Here is an 11,776-nt window from a genome sequence, read left to right as displayed (position 1 = left end):
ACTTTTACTTAAGTAAGGACTTTTAATTGTAACAACAGGGTATATTTACACTGTAGTATTGCTACTCTTACTTAGTCTAAGTAAAAGGTCTGAGTACTTCTTCCACAACTGTATACAGTATAGAATTACCACTGTATTTCATAACAGTGGACTTTATTACAGCCCCTAAAATATTCTCATGCCATTGAAAATACAAGTAAAGATGTATATATTATTTTAAGGATTTGGTACCAGTAACCTTGCAAGGAAATCTTCCTTTGTGGACTATGTTTTTTTGAGTGTATTTTTTGTAAATGTATCTCTTCTCAAAAACCCAATAAACCATACACCGTGAATAATATTTATTTATAAAGTCACAATTTATTAGTAAACATTCTGAATACTTCTTCTACCATTGCTAATATTATCTTACTTCTTCATATTCATTACACAATGCAGTTACACCATTTATTTGTGTGTTATTATATAAATGCATATCAATAATAATAATTTAAAAAAAAGTATTTATTTGTTTCGGTGTGCGTCTCTTACTTTGAAATAAAAGACCGGAAGTTGTGCATGCTAATCTGTAACGGTAACAGACCGGGCAGAAAGCAAAAGGCTCTCCCGGAACTCTGCAGCCTCATCGGCTCTCATTATTTCAACATCGGGGTTCGGTCCAACATGGCGGCTTACGGATGGAAATACTGATGACAGTCCGAAAGATCGCCTCGATTTGTACGATGGTAAGGAGCTGGTGTTCGGCTTTAACGTCGGTGTGCGCGCGCTGCTGCGCCTCTGTCCGTTGAGCCAGGGCAGCTAAAGCTAGCTGCTAGCTTGCTAACATCACAGGGCAACATGATGATAATAACACACAGGGTTTCCAGAAAGTTGTAGCATGTTAACAGTTAGCTCTCCAGCTCGGCGGATACTCTGGTTTATCTTTAAAAAACAGAGTGTTATCAAGCACAAACTAAGCTTGTTTGACAGTTTATTATTAACCAGCTTGTAGTTTGTTTACGCGAAAAGGGCGAAAACTAGCTAGCTTAGCATGCTAGCCCAGCGGTAGCCGTCTGTGGCTGTTTGGGACAAAGTTGTACGCTCCAGATGAAAATCCCAGTTTGTCTGTCCTTTATTATAATATCTACTTTTTTCATATACAAGAGGAATGAATAAACATTTGTACGGCCAGACTATGTTTACCTCAATGGCCAGCTGACATTGCTATCTCTTAATGTTCTGTAACTGATGGAGACATTCAGCATTTCCTGTCACGGGATACACCCTGAATGTTCCCTCTGGAAATAATGGCTAAAGTTCAGGTTTTGTGTCTCTAAATTAGCAACACACTCTTTTACCTCGGATAATCCCTTATGGTGTGAGTATTTCTGATGTTAAATACAATAAGGTCACATTTAAAGCTAAGAGTGTGGTGCAATTTTACAATTTTTCTCTCGACCGTGAAAGCCTCATGCTGTGTATGTAGTTCTGCACATTTAATGCTTTTTAAAGAATTAACTCTTCACCAGTCTTCTGCGTTTAATGGGACTTTTAGAATATAATACTGTATTGATCCCTGGACTGAAATTCTGGGAGGTCAGAGGTCAGTCTTGCTGAAAGAGCCCATCAGCTTGTAAACGAGCTTTAGCACAGATTCCTCAGTTTGAAGGACAGCAACCTGTTTGTCATAGAGGTCAAGGTTAAAAAGGTCAAAACAGTGTAACTCTGTTTCATTTGCTCTCGTGGCATTTAATATGAAAGCTCCGTCAGTAAAGTCACAGGAGCTTAAAGCTAGAAGATTAACTCCTGACTGTAACTTATCCTGTTTCTAGCCGCTGCACCTTTCTGAGCCGACAGACGTTTAGGCAGATGTCTGCTGTTGTCTGCTCCTGATGATGTGTGTGTGTGTGTGTGTGTGTGTGTGTGTGTGTGCTGAGAACAGTAAGCCAGTGTGGCTGGTACATGCACAGTGTTTTAAAGACCAGAGGCCATGTAACCCGTTTAAGTGTGAAGGGCCAGCTTCATTGTGGCACATTACCAGCACATACTAGACAAATACTAACAAGGCTAAATATTAGCTGTGTCTGGCACATTTGTTCAGTCGCGTTGCCACTTTGGCAGTCGACCAGTTGCTGCCCGGAAGGTATTTGCTTTTCACAAAATCAATTTCACTGTTGAAGCTGTGAAAGTCAATGGTAGAGCTGCACGGACCAGAGCTGGGCAGCTCCACCTCAGATGTGATAATGGAGCAGCGTTCAGGGGAACAATGGGATGTGTTGATGTTCTTAGACAAGGAGAGGAGTAAACAGTTATTGTTTATTAATATATCAGTTTACAGCAATTCAAATCAGAAAGTAACAGCCAGTTGAGGATAAAGTTGTGGAGATGCTGACGTAAGACAGTCACAGCAAAGTACTTCTCACCATAACATCCTCTGGATTGATGCTTCAAAGTTTCAATATATTTAATTTCACAGCTGTCAAACAGATTAATTCACACGTGTTTACAGCACGTGTTGCACCGATCCTTTCCCTCGCCGACGTCAGTAAACGTATCTCGGTGTGCGCTGGTTTTGTTTACACCAGTGTGATGTTTGGACGTCGTGTTGTTGGATAAATAACCTCGGTTTCTCCTCTTGTTGACTCTACGTGGACTGCAGTGTGATGATGAGTGACAACTTGTGTAGTCATTCTAACGTCTTCATCATCATCATCATCATCATTGTCCCCCTCCTCTCTCTCCTGCCTTGATACAGGATTAGATTTCTAGAAGCTCAGACTAAAAGAATCCAGTGTGTGTGTGTGTGTGTGTGTGTGTGTGTTAGTAACCTCACTGTTGATATCATTTGTGCACGTTTTATTTTGAAATTATAATTTTATTTTATCTTTTCACATTAAAAAAACCTTTAATTTTTCAGGCAGAGTTCTTTTCACTTGTTTGAAATCACACGTGTGGATTTTTGTGTTGATCATCAGCAAAATAAATAAATAGAAACACACATTTATTCATAAGATAAATGGACTCCATGTTGTTCCACCCTGACTCGTCCTCTCAGCTGCTTGTTGTTGTTTTTATACTCATGGGAGCCATGGGAGGACTTTTTTAGTTTTTGGGAAATGTATAACAAAATCAGGAAGTAGCTTTTTAATAACAACCATCCACATGTCAAAACACTGGGATATATCTGGCATAATTGAACATTTTAGCCCATTATGACCTTATATGGAGGGATATAATGTCTGCACCTAAAGCGTAACATTGGTCTGCTAAACTGTCCATTTAAAGCACAGGTAATGTGGCGAGGCGAGCCAGGGTTTGTGATGTTTCTGCAAACATGTTTTCCATCTTAGAGACGGTGAGTTTGACTAAAAGATGCCTTTAAATGATTTGTATAAGTTCTGAAATATATGTAAATACTCTGAGAAAATCCAAACGTTGAAATGAAGCAGGAAACACAGCTGCTGCACACAGATGTGTGACAGTAATAACACACAGAGCAGGAAACAAGAGGACAAAAGAGGGATTCAGACGGATCATTGCACGTACAAGAAATGTGTATTTGACTGAGTCATTGCACGTGCATCTTTGAGTATATCCATTAAATGTTTCCCTTCTTCTTCTTCTTCTTCTTCTTCTTCTTCTTCTTCTTCTTCTTCTTCTTCTTCTTCTTCTTCTTCTTCTCCTTCTTCAGGGCGCCAATGCCTCTGCCTTGGAAAAGGAGATTGGACCGGAACAGTTTCCCGTTAATGAACACTACTTTGGATTGGTCAACGTAAGTGTCAGTGAAGAACACGGGTGGTGTAAAATGTAACGGCACCTCCCTGAAACACGAGTCTTCAGTCCTGTATCTTTCTTTCTCTCTCTCCGTAGTCTCTCATCCCGTCTTTGTCTCTTTTTTTCTAGTTTGGCAACACCTGCTACTGTAACTCGGTGCTGCAGGCTCTGTACTTCTGTCGACCGTTCAGGGAGAAGGTGTTGGCGTACAAGGTGAGTGGTGAGGAAGACACCATGGCAATGCACTTAAATACTCCCAATATAAGGCTCCATGAATGTGGAATTTACTGTATGTTATGCTTTGATGGAAGTATTTCATTTGTATGAGAGAAAAGGCTTTAGGAATCTTACCCTTGGACTATTACTATCTTTGGCAAACTTACAACAACTCTGATAACGTTTCTTATCTTTAAGACGTGAAGCAGCTGTCAGAAAAGTTTTTCTTGTGCCAATAATAGAAAGATTTAATCACATTAAAGAGAGAAACTTTCAAACCTTTTAGCAGTTTTCTCCTTCAGTTACCTCGTCTTTTATTTTGAAAAGCTCAACGCCAACAAATATGGATTGAAACAGAATCTTTCGTTAGATAAAAAAACATGTTTTGAAATGTCGTTACAGCCGTAGTCTTCAGGTTGTCTCTGTGCACTGACGGTGTTTCCTTCTTCTTCTTCTTCTTCTTCTTCTTCTTCTCCTTCTTCTTCTTCTTCTTCTTCTTCTTCTCCTTCTTCTTCTTCTTCTCCTTCTTCTTCCAGGTGCAGCCGCGTCGTAAGGAGTCCCTCCTCACCTGCCTGTCTGACCTGTTCAACAGTATCGCCACGCAGAAGAAGAAAGTCGGCGTCATCCCGCCCAAGAAATTCATCTCACGACTGAGAAAAGAAAATGGTGAATATGGTTGCAGTTTAATATTTCTCTGTAAGTAAAGCAGGGAGGGGAAACTGCTAAATGATCAGTTTCTGAGAAGTGGAGAGTTTTGCCAGAACGTGCAGCTGTCGCCTCCATCAGGAAACACGACTTCCTCGAGGTGTTTAACGAGCAGCAGGTGTTTAGAAATGTAAAGTCTGAAATGTTCTTTCATCAGTTGAGTCACAGATGAGTTGACTGATTGGTGAGGGAGGAAGGGATGAAGTGGAGTGAAGAAGAAAAGGGAGGGAGGAGATATCACAGCTGAGGAAATAAAGTTCTGTCTGCCAAATCCTGCGGCGGGAAGCAGATGATGAAGAAGATGTTTTAATTGGCTCTACTTCTCCTCGCCAGCACACGCTGATGTTATTTATTTTCTGTTCTCTCTTTCCTCAACACTTCTTCCTTCCCTCTCCATCTCCGTTTCTCTTTGTTTCACTTCTCTATAACTCTATATATATTATTATTTTCAGAGCTGTTTGACAACTACATGCAGCAGGACGCCCACGAATTCCTCAACTACCTCCTCAACACCATCGCAGACCTGCTCCAGGAGGAGAAGAGCCAGGAGAGACAGCAGAATGGAAAACTGGTGCAGAATGGAGGAGGAGGAGGGACCGGAGGAGGAAGTGAGGGAGGAGAAGGGGAAGGAGGAAAGGAGACACAGCAGACTTGGGTCCACGAGATCTTCCAAGGAACTCTGACCAACGAGACACGCTGCCTCAACTGTGAAGCTGTGAGTGAGACTCCTGAGTAATAAGTCCTTCATCACAGTTAGACAAAGTGCTTCATCACATTAAGCTTCGAGTATGAAACAGGCAGGACTGTCACTGGCACACAAGTCAATCCAAAGAATGCAGAAATAACATGGAGTTTTCTTGGTGAAGGGGGAGACAGGAGCATAACTAAATACTCCTTAACCCAGACTCAACATGTACTGAAATTATTAGCTCCAAGCTAGTAAACATGAATGTAAACAAATACTTTAAAAACCGCTTTGCAAATGTTTTATTTAGAAGGATTGCATCCAACACATTTGTTAGACCTGAAGAATACATTATGTTACATGTTTACCTGGCTGTGCATGTGAACTCTAATGTCTCACTTGCGTTGCAGGTGAGCAGTAAAGACGAGGACTTCCTGGATCTGTCGGTGGATGTGGAGCAGAACACCTCCATCACACACTGTCTCAGGTAACACGGGGCTCTTCTCATCCAGGGAAATGTGTCTTTTATGCCCACTTGATATGGAAGTAGGGTATATGTTACTGTATGATACATGTTATGATACATGTTACTGTGTGATACGTGTCACTGTGTGTTACGTGTCACTGTGTGTTACGTGTCACTGTGTGATACGTGTCACTGTGTGTTACGTGTCGCTGTGTCATACGTGTCGCTGTGTCATACGTGTCGCTGTGTGTTACGTGTCGCTGTGTGTTACGTGTCGCTGTGTGTTACGTGTCACTGTGTGATACGTGTCACTGTGTGATACGTGTCACTGTGTGTTACGTGTCACTGTGATACGTGTCACTGTGTGTTACGTGTCACTGTGTGATATGTGTCACTGTGTGATACGTGTTGGTAAATGTGTCTTTTCTCAACAGAGGCTTCAGCAACACGGAGACGTTATGTAGTGAATACAAATACTACTGTGAACAGTGTCGCAGCAAACAGGAAGCCCAGAAAAGGTGGGTGACACTGTCAACTAAGTCCTTTTTATTTCCTGTCGTGCCGATTTAGAATCTCTTTTTTTTTTTCTTCGATGAAATGGCAACTTCTCTTGATATTTGATTATATGTTTCAGCCATTTTATTCTTGGAAAATGCCATAAAATTGCATTTTCACCATAAACTGAATATCTTCAGGATTTTGTGATGAACATTTCCACATTTTCTGGCATTTTAAAGACTAAACGATCGTCGATAATAAAAAATAATCTTGAGTTGCAGCCTCAATTTGATGCTCCCTCTATTTAATTATACAATTACAAAATTATTATATTGATATATTGTCCAGCCTAAATTAATTTCAAAGGTTCAATGTTACTGAAATACCTAAAGAAATACACTTACATTTTTTTTTTGAGCACGAGTTTAAGTTTTTCTAAGCGGACGAATCTGGTAAAACTTTGTTCCATTAGAGAGATCCCCCTGAAACCACATCTGATGTTAGTATAGCAACCATTCAGGGCCTTCCTGTTCGTGGCGAGTGCATCAGTTGTAGCATTAACCACCGCACGCTGCTCTTTGTCTTCACTTTGTACTTGAAATGCAACCTTTTCACTACTTTAACCAGAAAAACCAACTCCCTAAAAGTGCCTGTCCTGTATGTTTCATACGTACCATCCACTGTTCTTGAGCGCCTGCTAAGTGCACCAAGTAACATCCATTAGTTTGAAAGGCCCGTGACTGCACATTGCACTAACACTGAGCAGAACGCTGCATGAGCGAAGCGTCCAAAAGCACTTCTTGCTCCTGATTGGGCGTCTGGAACAGTATTGGTGTCAACATGGAAAGCTTTTAGTCCTTCAGGAGACAAATTGCCTTCGCTGCTCGTCTTTGTGCGATTCCCTCCTGGTGTTTTTCTCTGTTTTTAATTTTTGATTTAAAACTCCTTTTACGACAAATGTTGTTGTTGAGAGTTTTGATTTGTTCATCACATCCCAAACGTCTCTCCCTTTTTTAGGATGAGGGTAAAGAAGCTCCCGATGATCCTCGCCCTCCACCTGAAGCGCTTTAAATACATGGACCAGCTGCACCGCTACACCAAACTGTCCTACCGCGTCGTCTTCCCCCTGGAGCTCCGCCTCTTTAACACGTCCGGGGACGCCACCAACCCCGACCGCATGTACGACCTGGTGGCTGTCGTCGTGCACTGTGGCAGGTAGGTTCTTCTTTAACCCTACCTGATTTGTGTATATTAATCACATTTATGAAGTAATCCCTTCAGAAAGGATGTAAAGGGTCTGGATTTCTGACTTTCCTAAAAGTACATGAATGCAGCACTTCATTCATCACGTTACAGAGCCGTGTATCTTTACTTAGCTTTGAGTTTAATGCCTTTCAGATATTATTTCTTAACACTACGTCTCTCTCGTTGGCTCTGCAGTGGTCCGAACCGCGGACACTACATCACCATCGTCAAGAGCCACGGCTTCTGGCTGCTGTTTGATGACGACATCGTAGAGGTGAGAGACTTCCTCTTTCTCTTCCACCAATCAAAGCCTTGAGAACAACCTTTAGTGATTTAACTTGATGAAAAGCAGCTTTACAGTCTTTCCCTCCCGTCCAATGAGGATGTTGGAAGTCGTGCTCGGCTATAAAACCATCTGCTCTCCTCTCTGACGTGGCGACAGGAGAAAACATGGCAGCCGCTGCAGAAACAACACGTGCGATGGCGAACAGTTTCCAGCTCGCCTCGCTGCCGTGACAGCCGCATAGTGATAGTGACAATAACGCATCAGTCCAAGTAGGGGAATGTACCAGCATCTCTGAAACGTATAAAAAAAGTATATAAAAATCAGACGTGTAGCTTTACTGGTATGTTGGCCATGAGGACGATGTAGCTCTTCAGTCGTTGGCAGTCGACCACATCAGCACGCGGCCAAAGCCTCGGCGTGCTGCCGGGTACCAGCTGCAGCCAAGTAACCTTTCAGTTTGTTGTTTTCCTTGCGCTAAAACGAACGGTATGCCACAGCAGCGGTGAACTGACTGCAGGCGTGCTGCTTTGTATTACAGGGGCTTCATAGTTATTCATAGCGGCGCTGCAACAACCCCCCCCGCTCACTTTACTGAAGGTATTGCACGACGGCAAACACAACGTAACGCTGTAGATTCCTTATTTAATGGCTCTTTGATTTCTGGCCGTCTCGAGCGGCAGAACAAAGCATGGAGCACGGTTTGTTTAATGGAAGTGGTGTGTAGTCAACGGGTTACACAAAGCCCCCCCTGGAAGCGTTCTGATCCAGCGTGGCTCCGCTTCAGCGATGGTTCTACTTTGGTCCAATTAAAATGGTTTATTTAGCTTTTAATCTCGTCAGCAGCGGGAGAAGTCACCCTACTGTTTGAACCACGATGATGGGACGGAGGCCCGGTCCAACATCTGGTGCAGAGCAATAACACAAATCATCTCATTATGATTTACTGTCTCAAAGCTCTGTTATAGTTACTTTCCTTCTTACAGCTTTACACGTTGTATCGCTTTATTTTTTGGGTCTTTGCACCTCGAATAGAGGCTTTTCTGTCTCCCTCCCCCTCGCTCTCCCTCTCTCCCCCTCGCTCCCCCCTCGCTCTCCCTCTCTCCCCCTCGCTCCCCCTCGCTCTCTCTCCCCCTCGCTCTCTCTCTCTCCTCCCTCGCTCTCTCTCTCTCTCCTCCCTCGCTCTCTCTCTCTCTCTCCTCCCTCTCTCTCCCCTCCCTCCTCCCTCTCTCTCCCCTCTCTCTCCCCTCGCTCTGTCTCTCTTGCTCTCTCTCTTTAAAAAAGCCTTACCAGAATAGTTGTTTTCTCCCCCCTGGGTTGGATGAGCATATCGATGCCTCTCTGTTGAACTGTTAGCCGCTCCAGTGACTCGCTAACTTTTTCTCCCTTTTCTGTTTTTCGTGTAGAAAATCGACGCGCAGGCGATCGAGGAGTTCTACGGTCTGACATCGGACATTTCCAAGAACTCTGAGTCAGGATACATCCTGTTCTACCAGTCCAGAGACTGAACCAGCCCTGCGCTAAATCCCCAACAGACTGTCACTCAACAGAGGGGGAGGTGCTTACGGCTGCCACCGGCTCCGCCCAGTACGCTCACATAAGTATCCAGGCTTTATCTCCTGCAGGCGGAGCTTTGCACTGGATCGCCACTCGGACCGGTTGAGACGTGCAGGTCGCGTGCCAGCCTCCTGGATTACCACCGATCAAATCCTCTGACCCCCACACTGCAAAAAAAAAAAAGCACCTTAAAAAAAAAAAAATCAAGATGACTGAATCTGAAACTCTGGCTTTGCACTGGGGCATCAGCCGGGGAGAGCGAGTAACACCAATCCAAGAGGCTGACATCGCCGTGTGCACAGCGCTCCGCTTGTTTGGAGGCAGAAGCAGTTCTGGGATTGTTGAGACGATGTAACCAATTAACTGTTTGGGATGAGACGCAGGATCGTAATCCTCCTCGTCACAGTCATCATTATGTGTGTGTCTAATATACCGTGCTAACACACAGGTACCATGCGTTCACCCCCCCAAAACAATCCTGGTGGAGACAGAAAAGTCCCACCTGTCATAACAAACCACCGACGGTCCAATAGCTTGAAGTACACCTGGAGCGCAGCGCGGGGGTGCAGCTGCTGGTGTATCATGAAGTGCTGATAACACCTCCATGCACTCGCCTCGCCTGCTTCAGCACACACACACTTATATCGGACGCCATTCACAAGGTGGCACACTTGGACTCGAGGGTTTCTCTGCGCTGCGGCAGCGGTCAGACCTTTTACACATGTTGATGCTGTCGGTTGACAACATGGTGTCTTTAATGCAGTAAGACCGTCTAACAGGAAGTTCAGGATCCAACGTGAGGCAGCGTTTCTCTCTCTGAACGTCTTTAATCGTAATAAATCAATAACGAGTAGTTTAAATAATCATCACGACATTACTTCAGTAGATTGTGAAGTAATCTAACGGCTTTAATAATAACCTGAAGATGTTTTACTTTATTTACTTAATTAAAAAGACAAATCTTAACCGCCTCGCAGCCGAAGGAATGTTTTCAAACCGCTTGTTTCTCCTACAAACAAGAAAATGTTCACTTTACAAACACACAAACTTTTACGCCTATTGCCTAATCAGCTCATCAACTCAGTTTCAGCTCGGATGATTGTGAGTTCCAGGCGAGCTGAGGTCAAAGGTCAAACGCTTCTAATGATCCTCATGAAAGGAGACTTCCTTTGTCACTTGTGTTTTAATTTTAACGCACAAACGAAACCAAAATGTTTTTTGTTTTTTTTGCTTTAATGCCACCAAGCTCGTGAGTCTCCACCCGGCCGGGCTGCCCCAGATTAACAAACATGCTCCCCCCGCCGCCGCCACGCTTTGTAACGGAGCTGCAGCAGATGGAGTGAATGGAAACATGCTCTGTAGCCTTTAAAGGTGTTTATTCTGCAGCAGCTGAGCGGGCCGGGCAGCGGCTCAAGTATTGTCTGAATGTTGAGATGTGCAGTAAAACAATAAGACTGCAGCGTGCATCGTAAAAACACTATTCTGGAGCGTCTCAATAAACTGAAGTCGCTCCCTCTCCTGCTAAGACAAGGTGCTGCTCTTAACCTCGACTAACCTACATGATGCTTCGCGTGCTCACAGATTCATATCAGGCACCAGAGGAAACTGTGGACTCCTCTCAGAGTTACTTTCACATGATGTGTTCATGGTTTTTAAGGAAACACTCCATTAATCGTATAAATGAGCACAAAGCGTGAGATGAAAGTCCACAGGTTCAGTTCGGAGCTGGTTAACAGAACTTTACACGAGGCGGTTGGCAAAGAGTTGGAAACCTAATGTTGAAAGAACGCTTTTTTATTTTATTTAAATGCTATAAATATTATTCTGAATGTTTATGTTATCTTCTTTTTCTTAGATGTTTCACTTGTTTTTGATATATTTGACTAATTGTACTAGTCTACTTGTTTGTGTAGGCAGCTCTGGATATTTGAAGAATATTTTGGTTTAATTTGGGAGGATGTGGCGAGAGATGTTGATGTGTACATAAATACAGATATTATTGGAATATAAATTGCTTGCTTGAATTAATCAGCAGATCTAGATCAAAAAATGTTAGTGGATGTTATGTCTCAAGATTATTTTATTCTGGTAACAAATCAAAACGCCTGGTTTCAGAAAGTAACCCCTCCCCCCCCCCCCCAATCTGGCCTCCCAGGCAGCCTAAATCAAACAGCCCCCAAAGTAAATGAGCTCATGTGTGATCTGACCGGTCACTATAGCACATGTCACACAAGAAGCTTGTGCAGAAAGTAACGATCCTGTGTTTTCACTGCGTCGAAGGAAAAATCCACTTTAAATTTTAATGTAAAGAATAAAATGTAAATTACAACACGAGTAAAGATCTGACACTAACGAATCTTCAGGGTTC

The 11,776-nt window shown here is 43.2% G+C and overlaps 1 protein-coding gene across 1 annotated transcript; it reads left to right on the top strand.

Moving 5' to 3' along the window:
* Positions 1 to 552: 552 nt before the first annotated feature.
* On the top strand, positions 553 to 9,674 carry usp12b (ubiquitin specific peptidase 12b). The gene is made up of 10 exons (XM_029454929.1): positions 553 to 725; positions 3,671 to 3,751; positions 3,883 to 3,966; positions 4,506 to 4,635; positions 5,127 to 5,389; positions 5,770 to 5,846; positions 6,260 to 6,343; positions 7,341 to 7,538; positions 7,764 to 7,842; positions 9,258 to 9,674. The coding sequence occupies exons 1-10, from the start codon at positions 678 to 680 to the stop codon at positions 9,357 to 9,359; spliced, it is 1,146 nt and encodes a 381-aa protein (XP_029310789.1). The 5' UTR covers positions 553 to 677; the 3' UTR covers positions 9,360 to 9,674.
* Positions 9,675 to 11,776: the final 2,102 nt, after the last annotated feature.

This window comes from Cottoperca gobio, chromosome 18, assembly GCF_900634415.1.
Source record: "Cottoperca gobio chromosome 18, fCotGob3.1, whole genome shotgun sequence".
Taxonomy (NCBI): Eukaryota; Metazoa; Chordata; class Actinopteri; order Perciformes; family Bovichtidae; genus Cottoperca; species Cottoperca gobio.
This window is presented reverse-complemented; position numbering and strand designations above follow the sequence as displayed.